A 16,295-nucleotide genomic window follows, 5' to 3' on the forward strand; every position below is an offset into this window, starting at 1 on the left:
ATATATATATTCATAAGGAATTCAACTCAAACTTATGCGAAGATTTTTTTTAAAGTATGAATACTATTCATGTTTACTACTAAACAAGTATACATTCGTTTTGTTTTAATAAAAGTTTGAATACAGCAGTAAATATCAAATCGTAGCTCGGATAGTATGAATTGTATTTTAGGTATGGTAAAGTGACTATCAAAAGATGCAAATAACAATTTCAAATTATACTACTTATTCCTTCTTTTACATCATTTTAAATCTCTACTTATATAGAAATTTTCAATAAACAAATTATTATTTTAAGACTTAAAGACTTAATCATTAATGTATTGAAATGTCAGGCAATATCTAATAAAAAAAGGTATGAAAAAAAATATCCATTTATTAATTAATGTATAAACGTTAGATTTACTATTAGTCTAGTAAATATAGACTTTTTCTTCGGAAAAATCAGAATAGTTTTATTGCAAAAACAATTTTTAATAAACAAATGTAAAACTTTTTAGTGTTTTTCAAAAGCTATATTTTTAATCAATTTATTAAGAATTATTCGGGCAAGTATTTTAAATTAAAAAAGCATAATTTGCAAGATTTATTTAGTACAAAACGGCATCTAATATAATCACGTTCATTTGATTTTTGAAAAACACAGAAAAGCAATAAAAGAAAAAAATATCAAAAGTAAAAATAAGCATTTTTTTAGTTTCCTTGGGCATAGAAAGACTATATAAATATTAGATATTAATACATCCTCTAAGCATTTATCATACAAAAAAAATCATCCTTATTTTAGTCAATATGGATTGATTTACTGAATAAAACTAATTTTCTTTATGCTTTTTAACTTATCCATGTGCATGAAGATTTTTTCTTTCAGTATCCTTTTCATTAGTTAAATATTTGCCAATTTATAAATATCCAATTACTACTATTGGAAAGTAATTTTAAAAGTGCATTCAAAACAGTTCGCTCATAAACAGGCACCCATTTTCAAAACCTGCCAGACGTGAATGAGAAGAAACACGAGTTATTAGAAATGGGTTCCTGTTTTTGAGCGCTGGAAGCACGTCGACTGTTGTTTCCAATGTGTATATTTTTGAAGACAATGAAGTTTTTAATCAAGTAATTTCTTACTGCTTTAGTTTCTGGATATTATTTATTTAATAAATTTTAAACGTGTTTAATGCTTTTAATAAATATCATATAATTTAATAATTCAATAAACAGAAAAAACAATAAGAAAATGTCCCAAAAAATATCAAAACATTTATTTACTGAAAGCAATTTATTAAAAATTCCAAATAGTTTATAAAACTTTTTTAACTTAATATCTCTAAACTACAAGATGCATCATCTTTTAAAACTAAATTGCTTCTCCTATCATTATTATTATTCTTTCCTCTTTCATCAAAAAGTTTCCATTCTGCAGCTTTACCACCTTCTCTAACATAAGGGATATGATCTTGTGATGTTTTGTGTCAGTTCAGAAACCTAAGATAGTTTATCTATCCTTTCTAGGGAAAAGAACCATGTGTTCCTTTATCCTTTGTGGTAGTTGGCTATTCATCCTGCAAGCTATAATGTGACAAAGAAACAAGGATATGTTTGTAATAAGACTTACACCACTTATGTTTACATTAATGTTATTAATACTAAATGTAGATTCTCTTAATAACTCATCTGGCTTGGTGAATCAGATAAAACATTCATGACAACACTAGTTTTCTGGACATAATTCAAAAGAAATGTCTAAAAATTTGCTCAAACAAATTTATTAATTTAAATTTATGAAACTCCTTAAAAGGAAATTTTATTGAGAATTCATTTTCCAATTCTTTATAATGTATTTATCAAATACTTTCTATGTTGATGTATAATGCAAATATGTATGTATCTGTAAGTGTGGTTTGACTAACTGAAGTAGATGAGAAACAGGATTAAAATCGTAATAAAATTTTTATTTCGATGCAGACCTCGAGGTGCAACAATAAAAGAATATTGTTATCTGTGGGACATTTTAAATAAAATTATAAATTTTGCATAATATGAATATGGACATGCCATACCATAAATCCTCCACTACCTGTTTAATCAAAAGCTAAATCAATATGGGTGAAAAAAGAATGGTTTTAAAAATAGATTTTGATGCTCAGTTGTCCTGACTTAGAATAAAAATAAGTTATAAACTTGGATTGAAATAAAAAGTTAGCCATTACATTTATTGAAAATGAAAATATTTGCATTCGCTCTTTATAAAACTAAATTTATTAGCTGATTTATTTGTTGAAAAAAAAGAGATTAGGAATGATTAAATTTATGAATAAAAGAAATTAAAAATCTAGTAAACATGTACCTATGACAACATCACATGAAGTATGTTCTAAATTTTTAAAAATTATCATAGAATAACAAAAAAATTAGTAATAGCATTTCCTAATATAACTTTTGGTTTATTCATAAATTTTTTTGATTCACTCACATAAAGAGGCATTGCATCAAAAGGAAACAATAAAGTGTAAAAATAAGATTGAATAACGTTCATAATATATTTTGTTAAAATCGAATCGAAATATTTAGACGGATTTTTTTAGATGTTTAGTTTCATTTGCATTATTTAAAACCTTTTCATACTAATATAGTACAAAAACGTTTTGCATAAAACCACCGTGACATAAAAAGGGACAATTTCTAATCTTAGTTTGCAACTGTACACAAAATTATGTAAGTTATATCCTTTTACTGCTAACGCTTTTATTTAGACCTTCATATTCAGACGAATTATTTAGACGTTTTGCTTAGATGTTCAGTTTGATTTGCATTACTTAAAACTTTTTTAAACTATTATAGTACAAAAACGTTTCTCACAAAATTAGTCTAGCATTAAAAGGGGCAATTTCGAATCTTAGTTTGCAACTGTGCACAAAATTCTATAAGTTATATCTTCTTACGATTAAAGTTTATATTTCTGAGTTCTAAGCGTTACATAACTCTTGATAATCCTGGACTACAAAATTTTATTAAAATTGCAAATACTAACGTATGGAAGAATTTAAAAATTAATTTATTTACGTTTTTAAGTGATTACACATTTCATGTTTAACAATATCATCAGTTTTGCAAATGGATTAGTAATTAAAATTCCATACTCCTACTTATTTCATTACTATGCTTTTCCCTTACAAATTCCTTTTTGATAATAATTAACTGCTTTTTTGCAGAATCTTCTGGACATGTTCAGCTAGCTGCAGACCATGGCAACATTAATTTCCTGTTACTGACCATATTGTTAATACTGCAGTGGAGGTACCACATGTGGTGACGCGCTGCTCCTTCTTGCAGATTTTTTCTTCAAACAGTTGCAGTGTGCCTTGAGATATCGCATCTTTTCCATTACATAAGTGAGCTTCACAAAGCTCCTCAGCTATGGAATGTTCCTTGTGCAACATAGATGGTCAAAGACACTATATAAAACAGATTTATACGCTCAACAATCTAGTCAGTGAAGGGACAGCCCAAAGTTCGAAACAAATTCAAGGTCATCTGTATGCAAGATTCTGGACTGGCATTTAAAAACTTTTTCGATGCTTCAGGACATTAATCGGGAAAGTTGTTATCAGTACTTAGAAATCGATTGTTTGTATGTACTATAAGAAAAGTTTTTAATGCTTGTAAATAATTACGATCATTTATTTGAATTATTATAAGAAAATATCAGAATGACTTAAAAAAAAGATTTTGAGCCAATATTCAGTGTTACCGAATTTCCCGATTCATCTCATTCAACTACGATTCACGTACCTCACATCCTTCTCCTATACTGGACGTGGTAGGTAGAAAATTCTGATCAAACATCGGATGAAACAGATCATATTACAGATATATATCTGTTATATATTACAGATATATACCAGACGTAGTCATATTTCTTCAAAAATAAATTTGTTAATCGCATAGATCACCAACTTTATCAAGTTTATCATTATTTAATGTAAAGAAAATTTAAGTGCCACTGAAATAGGTATACTCATTATATATCGTTTAATTGAGACTAATATTCGTTACTACTGGTTATTGTCATTACTAGTAATGTTTTTACTGGTTATTGCCATTACACCTTACCACTGTTTATTAAATCTAGTTAAAAACAAAAGTAAAAATAAAATATACCGCCCTCAGCTCTCAATTGACTGCCAAGAGAATCATGGAGGTTAAGGCTCCACAAAGTCCAGCATTGCGCTATGGCCGCCTTCACTTTACTCGACAAATTGGACCCATTCACATAAAGAAGAGTAGTCTCAGGATATAGAACCCTTATTCTTCTCATAAGCAGCTGAGTGCCTTAACCACTATCAAATCGCGGCTCACTTAATATATTTAATGCAGAGTGCCCAGCAAAAAATACTCCTAGTTCAAAATTAATCAATCAAATCATTCATTATTGATAAAAGGATAAAATGACTTATATATTGATATAGAAAGATGTAAGACGTCTGCCCAATTTTTTTTAAATTTGCTTCAAAAGTTTCTAACATTTGGCTACTAAAATTAATGCTAAATAGAGTAAAAGACTGCGCCTTAATATTGCGATCCAACCTGTGATAAATCCAAAGCAGAAACACACATTGTTCCGTGAAAAGCATGGCTTCCTTCTGGATGTAACTCCCTTCACGTTTCAACGACAGATTTGATCGCTTTGAGTTTTTGAGCTCCTTTTAATGGGATTTTACATAGCGACTGCAGCAATTTTTTAAATTAATTTAATCTGCTGGTAATTAATTAAATTCTACGCCGGCCAGGTGGCCGAGCTGTTAGCGCGCCTGACTGCGAAGCCGTTGGCTGCGGGATGTTTCTCTCTCTCTCTCTTTGTGCTGTCCTCTGTTGTGTGAGTGTGTGATGTGTGAATGTGGCCCACTCTATAAACGGGTTTGTGGCAGTGTGGCGAGGGTAATGTTGCTCGCCTCCGTACCATTGGTTCATGGGTGCCCACTGGGCAACGCTAAATGAGTAACAATTCCGGCATCTTCATAGGCCAAGATTAAAATTCAGTGCCTGCCATTGGAAAAAAAATTTAAATTCTTACGACTTTCTCTGTCATTACACCGTATATTTTATCCCTCTATCTTCAATAGTTTTAAAGAATGGTGCACTTTTTTACAGGACACCTTGTAAGACTTATCAAATGTTATGTGGTACTAATGGTATCTACAAAGGTTCATGGCTTATAATCACTGAAATACCTTTCAGAATCTAATTAAATGCCTTTATGTTGATCGAAAATCCGTCCGGAATTTACTTTACCAAATGAATAGTCATCGTAATCCTTGATTAAAAAATCAAGTTCTGCAACTTCAAACATAAAATTTCAAGGCTTGGTAAAAAGCATCAGCTTATTTACATAAAAGAAACAACATCATATTTAAAACCATTACAACAAGTTAAAAGTGTAATTCCACTTAGTTTTTTACAAGGTTTAATCTTTTCTCAAAAGTAGTACAAGCAACACGTACAGCATTCATAATTGTTTTTTGCCCATGCACGTTTTATATCACTCTAAATTTGGTTCAAATTTGTGCGTTTTACATTATTCAGTATTCGCTGCATGACACCTCATGCAAAAAGATTCAATAGCCAGAAAGCTTTAGAGCCATTTATTTTCTGGTAGTTTGACTTCGCACCAATTTCTATGTTCGCAGAATGCGAAAAAGCACAATCTTGCCAATAGCCAATAATATTCATCCCCATGCACAGTATTGAGATTGGGCAAAAGAGCTTTCTCCAGACTCTATTTAAATAGACTTCACAAATTTTAACTCCCTTATCAATAAAAACCAAAGGAAGTTTTCCCTTATTTCAGAAAGCCCCAAACTATTATTGGAGATGAATTTTTCAGGCCAATTTTTTATCATGTGGCATGCTTTAAATCGATACTGTCCACAATCTGTCATTTTGAGGTATATGGAGTTGTTCTAGAACAAATGATTTCTCATAGGCTAAGACAAACCTATCTACACCCTTCCATAAGTGAACTCAGCCATTTTTTAAGTCTCCTCTTTTTTTATGACAAACAATAATCCGTGCATTTATGTTGTTCTAAAAGCTCAAGTTTGTAATACTTGATAAACTTTTTGCTATAAAGTATTAGACGAAATATTTTTTTTTACTTGCGTTGCGATAAAAATACTTTGCAAGAAATTATAAAATACCCTGTATATATTTTGAGGCAAACTTTTAAGGGTACCAATCTGCAGTGTGCCCGGTTCTGCATCAGTGCTATCCAAATACTCTGACCAATTTGCAACATATGAAGCCCTAAAAATAGTGACTTAAGTCATGATTTAATAAAAATCACTTGTCAATTTTAATTTTTTTTTTTAAAGTTATTATAATTTTCCTACATTTAAAAGAGATTTTCTTTTCAAAATAAATATTAATAACCATTTTTACAACGTATTAATGAGAATTTGATTTTGATTTAGTGGGTTTATAAAGCTTTTGGTGTTAAAAAATCGAAAATCGCATTATTCTAAATTAATAAATTCATCTTCTCATTTGCACATCACTCACTTTTTCTTTATAACACTCATCAGTTCAATTATACAGCTAGTCATTTGAATTACATAGCTAGCCACTTGAATTACAGAAGTCAGTACTCGTACTAATACTCAGTACTTGACTGATTATTAAAATCAATAAGACTACTATTTAAATAAAAAAATAATATTTTTCCAAGATTTTCCTCTTAATATTATTACAAATCGATATATGCAACTTTTATTTCACGTCATATAACTATAATAAATGGCCTAAGTCAAGATGATGCAATGACTTGCTTTCTGATTAAGTTAGCTCTTAAAAAATCATCAGAAACTCCAAAGTAAACATAACAACAGCCCTAAAGCAAGCATCCATCTCTTTGGAAGCTGTGCCAACCGAAATTCACTTCAACATTAACCTTTGGCCGATGACATCAAACAACAAACCTCAAACTAGCATCCATCTCCTTCGGAAGCTGAGACAACCGAAATGCGGCTCAGCATTAACCAAACTGAAACCAAATGTATGTATGCCATACACCAAATTAAAATTTAATGAACCTTTCTTTAAACTAGACAAATGCAATTTTAATATTTTACATATTTGGGATCTGTTATCAACACAGAAAACAATATTACAGAGGAAATCCATAACAGAATAACACTTTCCAACCGAAGCTCCTTTAGACTAAAGTTTTTAAAGGCAGGTTTCATAAAAAGTTCAGCTAAACTGATTATTTATAAATGCAGCTGAAACATGGACAAAAGAAAGACGCATGCAGCTACATATGCAGCTAAAACGCAGACAAAAATTATTCAAAAAAAATACTACTTGCAGCTTTTGAGAGAAAATGCTCAAGACGTGATTTCGCGGAATTCAAAAGGATATCACTGGAGAAAAAAAAATCGAACTCTACAAAATCTAAAAAGACTTAGAAAGACTAGATTTTATTAACATTCAAAAATGGTCACATTATCAGAGTGCCCGATGAAAAATGGAAAATGAAAAAATTTTTCTCAGCCATACCATCAGGCATTCAAGAAAAGAAGTCCTCCAAGATTCACATAGGTAGACTGTTTGGAAAGAGACTTGAGCGTCCTCAAAGTAACCGGAGAGAAAGTCAATGTTAAGGGTAGGGCGGCTTGGAATGAAAGCTTGAAGAAGGCTAAGGCCCACACTGGGCTGTCATGCCATTGGGTAAGGAAAATAGCTAAATGTGTGATCGATTTCTTGCCAAGTCTTTCGTAGCATTCCAAAAGTTACTTAATTGTATAATTAATGCTCTTCTTCATCGAAAATTTCTTATATAACTGATAATTGCTTTGGACTTCACAATTTATTTACAAACCAATTGCTGACTGCAAAAAAATTAGAACTAAATGGTCAATACTTAAATTATCTTGGGTGAGTTTATAATCTACAAAAAGACAGTTTATTACATTCTAAATGGTATTTTATAAGACATAACCAATGGATATTATTTGCCCAAGCATTTTGCTTAGTCGAAACCAAATCGGTTCATAATTTCTAGGTTGAATATTTCAAACCTAGCTAAATATATAGGGCCCACCTAAGCCCTTACATATAAGTATAGTTCATTTACCCTACATAAAATGTTAATCGGAACTACATCCATAGTACTAGCAATACATTTCGTTGCACAGCACTTGAAAGACTACACTTGTTTTTACACACATTAGAAAAATATACTTACACGCGATGATGTGTGAATGGCACTACGGTATATTTCTATGATACAGCTTATACCTAATTCAATGGCACTAGTATGTATTCTAACTAAATATCAATTATTTCGTTATGGTTACAAAAGTTATTATTATTGTTCAATGAACTTACTAGTTTATCACAAGCCTATGCCTTTCAACATATCAAGTACATTTTTAGACAGACCAAGATGGAAATATTAATAATTCAGTCTACAATATCCTTCTAACTAGAAAATAATTATTTTATAATATTATGATATACTGAGCTTAATGTATGAAGACGTGATTATAGTATACGAAGTAGATAATATTTATTGGTTTAACAAGAATTAAATTTATTCCTTTTTCTATTCTTATCAGAGGGGAAACTCTTCTACCCTTTAACGACAAAAAAGTTTCAACAAACTTATATTATTCTAATCAGGGAAAAGTGCAATCCAATCAGAGTGATGTTATAGTACTTTTTTTTAAATAAATCGTGTGTATTTGCACTTTTTTTTGTTGTTGTCTGATCAAGAAAATTAACGTGTTACACTTTAACAGCAAGTCTTGAAACAGTTGTATGCAGTTGAATGGAGTAACATATTGACATTAATTGTGCAAAATGAATATCTTATCTGTGCCAATTATCACTGCATAAGCACTAGTCATAGTACTTATCATTCATATTAAAAATATATTCAGTTTAACTAAGTTAAATGCTGCTGGAATCAAATAACAGGAATTAAATTTCTTAATATTCTGTTGCTTCATTTTAGTTCTATTTAAAAGTCTTGTCAGCCTATTTTTAAATTAAGTTAAATGAAGTTTTTTTCGGTATTTAAGTAATCAGTACTATAATTTTTCATTAAGCCATTTTCCTTAACTCATAGACCACTGAATGGTAAAATCTCTAGAACATACTATAGCCCACTTTTAATAATTTATTTAAAATTCGCTGAAGTTCACATTTTTAATAATACGCTTTAAATAGTACACATAATACAAAAAAACATATGTTATAACATATAAATATTGGTACCACTTTCAGGTCAGAAAAAATTGGTTTATAATCAAATGTATTAATTAATACAGACCCTGGCCAAATTATTAGACGCCCTATAAGATTCTATGTAAAATCTTAATTATCAGTTGATACTATACAACCTCATTGTTTCTACGTGACTGATACCGGTTTGCACTTGTTTAAGTCCGTGAATCAGTTGGTTAAATTAGACGATATATAATATAAATTCGGTCATTGGATAAATTAAAAGATATATTATATAAATATAGTATAATTATTATACCAGGTATTATATTAGTATATTATAACAATTCAACAAAATTATTAGACGCACTATAAGACTCTATGTAAAATCTTAATTATCAGGTGATACTGTACAGTTTTATTGTTTTTACGCGGTTTGCACTTGTTTACGTTAGTGTATCAATTGGTTCAATTAAACGATATATTATATAAATTCTACAATTGGATACATAAAAGACGATATAAAGATAGAATATTTATTATACCAGGTATTATATTAGTATATTATAACAATTCAACAAAATTATTAGACGCACTATAAGACTCTATGTAAAATCTTAATTATCAGGTGATACTGTACAGTTTTATTGTTTTTACGCGGTTTGCACTTGTTTACGTTAGTGTATCAATTGGTTCAATTAAACGATATATTATATNCATAATATTACTAAATATCAGAATTACATTGGATTATTAAATGTTTTTTGATAATTTGAAATGTAAACGAGCGTCTCTTGTCTGAAAGTAAATTTTCATTCCTGCAGAAGTTTCTTTCAACATCTACTGATGTTATAGGTGCGTACTTGAGAAAGACGGTCTCACTTACTGACAATTCTTCTTCAATTTGAAAAGATTTTGCTTCACCTGTTAATATCCTATAGATTTTCTTCATTGTTTGGAAGCCAGTGTAATAATGAAAATTGATAAAAAAATAATAAAAATTGGAAGAAATTAGCAAAAAAAATTTAAAAAATGCATTAAAATGCAAAATACGCCCCAAAATTTAAAGAAAAATGCCCTATAAATGTAAAAAAAAATGCTCTAAAAGACAAAAAAAAGTCCAAAAATGCAAAAATGAAAATGTCATCAAAATCCGGGCCTTAGTAATGGGTTTTTATTCAGGAGATTTTTTTATATACTTTCTGCTTGTGTTTATTTTTAAAATATTGCATTACAACTTTAACCAATTGGTACATGAACAAAAACAAGTGTAAACCAGTTTCAGCCTCGTAAAAGCAATAAAGCTGTATAGTATCACTTGATAATTAAGATTTTACATAGAATCTTATAGGGCGTCTAATAATTTGGCCAGAGATTGTATATCCATGAAAAATGATTTTTATTGGATAAAACCGAAACTAACTAAATCTTATTTTTTAAAATAAAATTACTAAATTTGATATTTTTTCTTTACCTGTTCTTTAACCTTTTTTGAAGTTTATGTAAAAATCTTTTTTTCTACTAACCACGGCTTTCTTGTACATATATTTTTTTGAGCAGCAAAATGTCATCACTTTGTTTAAGTATCGTAAAAAATTACGTTTTTTTAATCTTCAGAAGAAGTTTTATTTTTTTTAGTTTCAGAGAAGTTAAAAAGACTTCTGTCATTTGATTTTTGTATCAAAACCAATGAAACCTATTCATTTAATATCAAATTGGTACAATCTAAAATACTTTATAATCCACATAAAAATAAAAGACTATGATGATAGACATAACTTAAACACAATCATAGTCTTTTGATCCTAAATATATCTTTACTTACTCAAATTTAGCTACTCGACAAAAAGACGAAAAACTTACAAAATATCAAATGTCTAAACAAGAAATGTCTCAAGCTATATTTTAAATTTTGGAATAATATATGATGCTCCTCCATTTAAACATTTTTATATTAAATAAAAAGTACCTCTGATGAAAACTGCTACGTCGTTAAAGGATTGAAAGATTGATTTCTAGAGTACGTAGCCTAAATTTGTAGTTCATGTTAATTTACGAAAACAATTTATAAACTACTGAATTAAAATAATTCATTTTTGAAAAAAATGGCTACGATTGAAGAAAATGACTCAAAATACTTCACGGACATTTCCTTTCATGTAAAAACCCTTGATAATGATGAATTATCAATGTATGTTGATATAGAATGTTATCACTGTTTTAAAGTTTTGTTGATTTTGAAATGTTACAAATGTTTGTTTTTGCTTGAATGCAATCAAGTATTCATAAGAGTATTCGTGTTTTTGAAATTGATGTAATGATTTTTTGCTGTGTTATTTATCGCATCTAATCGTTTGTATTTGGAGCAAAAATAAAGTATATCGTTGTATAATTTCAAGTAAGTGTGTGATTTCAAAACTTACACTTTTTATTATATAGTAAAAATTGCTAGCTACTGGATTTAGTTATAACATCGAAAATGCATTTTTTTAAACAATAAATTCTTTGCTATGTAAAGATTCTATTTAAAAATTCGTATTATTTTCAGAACCAAGAAATTTTGCACTATCATTTTAGAGCAACTGTTATAGTGAAGTCAGAAATGCAAAGTAGAATATGTAGAATAATATTTATTCAAAATAATAGCGAGAATAATACGGAATTTATTCAGAATAATAAATAACAGTGAGAATAAAGGACTGTAAGATTAGAAAATTAAAAATAATTGTGAAATGTGAGTTTATAAAGTCAATTTTTTCACACATTTACAAATTCAATTTTATAAAAGGGAAAAAAATTTAAAAACGCTTGTTTCATTAAAAAAGTTTTTTTAATTGAAGAGCCCTTGAGAGAAGCGCATAAAATAGGGTACTAAACAAATGGCAAGTAGAGGGTATAAATCGTTTTTGCAACAAATCGTGAATCAAATCAACGAAATACATGATTTATGAAATTGATTGCCAATTTTAAAAGCTGTGCATAGTTTTGCATGATTCATACCGATATGAAATTTGGACTGTAGATCTACTAATAATTTGCTAAAAATTAAGTAAATAAATAAAATATTAATAAATAGTATGAGAAGTTACCGACACTAGTGAAACGTTTAGTGTCGACACTAGTGGACAATAGTGGTTAATGCGACACTAGTGAAACACTAGTGAAACGTAATACGATAAATTTTGATGACGACAATATAGTCCAGAGGCAATGCAGAAAATAATTTTAATAAATAATTTGAACTTTTCTTAGAGTAAATACTTTTAGAATCTTTCTTAAGCACAAAGATAAAAAGTATGTACATTAAGGATCTAAAATTTATGTTTTAGACAGGGAAAAAAATCTATCAAAATCTAACAAACCACAACTGAGGAAGAATAGAATGAAAACATCATCGATTGCCTAAATAAAATTTAAACATCAAGCTAACTATTTAAAATTCAAGTTAACTAGAGAAAAAGCATGCACATTAAGGATCTAAGGTTTATTTTTTTGCTAGGGAAAAAAGCTATCGATATCTAACAAACCACAACTGAGGAAAACTAGAATTAAAACATCATCGATTGCCTGAATAAAATTTAAACCTCAAGCTAACTATTTAAAATTCAAGTAAACTAGAGAAAAAGTATGCACATTCAGGATCTAAAGTTTATTTTTTTGCCAGGGAAAAAAGCTATCGAAATCTAACAAACCACAACTGAGGAGAACTAGAATGAAAACATCATCGATTGCCTAAATAAAATTTAAACCTCAAGCTAACTATTTAAAATTCAAGTAAACTAGAGAAAAAGCATGCACATTAAGGATCTAAGGTTTATTTTTTTGCTAGAGAAAAAAGCTATCGATATCTAACAAACCACAACTGAGGAAAACTAGAATGAAAACATCATCGATTGCCTAAATAAAATTGAAGTATTTAAACCTCAAGCAAACTATTTGAAACTCAAGCAAGCTAACTAATTTAAACCTCAAGAATCGAACTCATTTCAATGTTTTCAGTACCACCGTCCTCAGTAGTAAACTCATTTTTAACTTTTTCCTCATTTAAATACTAATTTACTTACGCATTAGTGATAAGCTTGATAATGCGATGAGAGAGCGTAAAATGATCCTAAGAATCTAAATCAAGAAATTGCCATTTGCAATTAAAAATGAAGTAATATTCCTATAGAAAAGAAAACCACATCTGAATTACAGAGCAAGCTAAAACTTAGGAGTGAGTAACAATTTGAAGCAACTGCATCCCTTAGATCAATATATGACCCCTTAAAGATTTAATTCAATTATATTTAAATAAAAACATCATTATTTGGAACAGCACTCGTGGACGGACGAGTCATAGCAGAAGGGAGTATGTTCTATCCCAGAGGGTGACAGTTTTTAAATGACATTTTTTTAAACTGAAGAAACAGTTTTTTTCCCTTTGTTTAAAGCATACATATTAAAAACTCTTTATTTAGAGGAAAATCATAATTTTTTTTTAAATTGAAAATATTTAATTTTATCCTTTAAATCAGAATGCGTGAACAGGTTTTTAAAAAAATATTTCTAAGTTTTTTATGTCTAAAAAATAATTTTTATAAAATTATAATTTAAGTTTATAGTTTTATGAAAACTAAGTTAGATAATTTTTAAATTGTTTTCCGAGAAATTCTTTTTTTTTTGTAGCTTGCAATGAATGAAAATTAAAAATAACATAACCTTCATTAAATACTTTCATTAGAAAAAATTTCATTTTAATTTAAAAAAGAACTATTGAACCGAAAAGTTTTATTGAAATGAAATTTTAAGAAAATAATACGATAAATTCTTTACATATTTTTTTTTTCATTTCAATGAGAATTTGGACTTTAAAAGCAATTTAATTTCTCAATAATTATATTTTTTTAAAATACCTATCAAGCAAACGGAAAGAGCATAACATTCAAAACAATTAAGTACATTTTAACTCGTAAACTAAATTGTTTTTATATGTGCTTTAATTTTTTTTTTAAAAATCAATAGAAAAATACATAATTAAAAAACTGTCAACAGCTGGAATAGATTCCGCACCCTCTCAGACTTTAGCTGCATACTCTAAACAATGCCACGAATACACTTTTTTCAGTATTTTTATTTTACTATTATATTAACTAAAATTTATAAGGGTCATACCTTAACTCAGGGTTCACAGTAGTGACAAGTTTTTATTCCGTCTTATTTTAAACCATATTCTTTAATTTAAACTTGGTTTCGTTTAAACAGGAATTTTATAGATATGTACTTCCCTTGCTAGTCAGCCTCCTAAAGAAATACTTTTATAAAAGTTTGCTTTAAAACTCTCAATTTATCTTAGTCAGATATAACTATTGTTTAATAAGCAAACTTTATGCACAAAATATAAAAAATGACAGGTTAAAAGGCTAAAGCAGAAAATAAAATGTACATCTTTTTTAAAACCTAGCACAAATGGTTTAAATAGGGCAAAACTTTCATTTTCCAACTTTCAAACTTCTGTCAAAACCACAATTCTATCCCAAAAATATTTTTTTAATTTTTTCCATCCATGCGCTGTATAAACGAACTAATTTAAATACTCATATCTCGTACAGTGTTAACAATTTTTTTTTTCAAATTTTAAAACATTAATTTTGTTATTAATTTTAAATTACTCCAAAAATTGTGTCCAATTTTATTTAATATTTTTAAAATTATAGCAAAAAGACGCAAGACAAAAAGATTAACATCTTGTAAATATGTTCATATTCGCATAAATAATTAGGCTAGATGTACGAAATAGTATACAGCTATTGCAAATTACAATCAAAGTTTTTGATACAAGTTACAAGCTTATTGCTTGATTTTCTGGTATAAGGTGTTCAAAAATACTTGTTTTCTTTCGTAATTTGCAGTCGATCCCTCAAACACTTGAAAGCTTTAAACCATACTGTTAAGTATGAAAAATAGCATGAACTATGCACCTGTAAAGTTACAAAATAATCCTCTAAGTTATTCTCGAGAAATTTAAAAAAAAGTAAAAAATTGAAAGTGTCTCTTCCATTATTGTATATCTACTTACTATTTATATTCAATTTTTTATTTACCCATTTATCATCTCCTTAACCTTTTTGTAATCGCTAAAAGTGATGATACTCCTGAAATAATTTTACATGATTCTAAACATAGCTACATCTTGAGACCTATTGAATTATGTTTCCTCCAAACTTTGTAAGATTCCATCTTATGTGAGTGCTATTAAAGTTTTCATAAATTTTTACCTCACTATCATTTAACCTGAAGGGACCTATACTACTTGATTTATGATATACTTAAAGTTTTTTTTAATGTTCGCAAAAATCTTCTACAATTTTATGTTCAATGGAGCATTTTATTGTTTACTTTTTATTGATTTCAAGACTGACCGCCGTCTAAGAGCACTTTTGTAATTATACTTTATTTGGGAAAAATGGAATTAATAGTATACTTTTTTAAACTAGACAATTTAAACTGAAACTTTGCATTTAAAAAAATATATATAAAAACTATGAAATTAGGACGTAGTTATTTTCAAAAAGAAAAAAGTGAAAATAAGCGAACTGACAATTTATACATTTGCTTCATCGTCTATTTTACCCCTGTTTTTCAAAGGCCGTGTCGTCGCATCAAATGAAGCTTTTTTAAGAATAAAATGCTATTTTTATAACTGCTGTGAGTTTGTAGATTACTCATGGCTGTTCGGTCAAGTTTAATCTATCTTTAGCCAGCGCATTCTATGCTTTTTTTTAAAATGGCGCAAAATGTCAATATGGAGAAAAGTCAAAATTTTGAGAAAAAGAAAAGCTTTTGTGGTCTGATTTTTTTAAATATTTAATAACTTACTACAATGCTGCCTTGTCTGGTCTCATAAATATTTTCAAAAAATGAGAATAAGGCATTGGTTTTGATAGTTTTGATCTAGACGGGAAAATGTCGCCAAATTGGCGATTTTTAAGAAAAAGTTTAATATTTTCAAAATATTCTTTGTACGTACTAATCCTTTGGCCCAAGAAATTCTTCATAGCAATAGGGCATAGATATTTTACAATTATAAC

The 16,295-nt window shown here is 28.6% G+C and overlaps 1 protein-coding gene across 1 annotated transcript in view; it reads left to right on the forward strand.

Moving 5' to 3' along the window:
• LOC107451041 (uncharacterized) overlaps positions 1-7,339 on the forward strand; it is a 252,119-nt gene extending 244,780 nt beyond the window's left edge. The window contains exon 4 of the mRNA XM_016067013.3: positions 3,213-7,339. Within this exon, the coding sequence (XP_015922499.1) occupies positions 3,213-3,313 (101 nt within the window). The 3' untranslated portion in view covers positions 3,314-7,339. The remainder of the gene's footprint in view (positions 1-3,212) is intronic.
• The last annotated feature ends 8,956 nt before the right edge of the window (positions 7,340-16,295 follow it).

Source organism: Parasteatoda tepidariorum, chromosome X1 (assembly GCF_043381705.1).
Source record: "Parasteatoda tepidariorum isolate YZ-2023 chromosome X1, CAS_Ptep_4.0, whole genome shotgun sequence".
Classification (NCBI taxonomy): domain Eukaryota; kingdom Metazoa; phylum Arthropoda; class Arachnida; order Araneae; family Theridiidae; genus Parasteatoda; species Parasteatoda tepidariorum.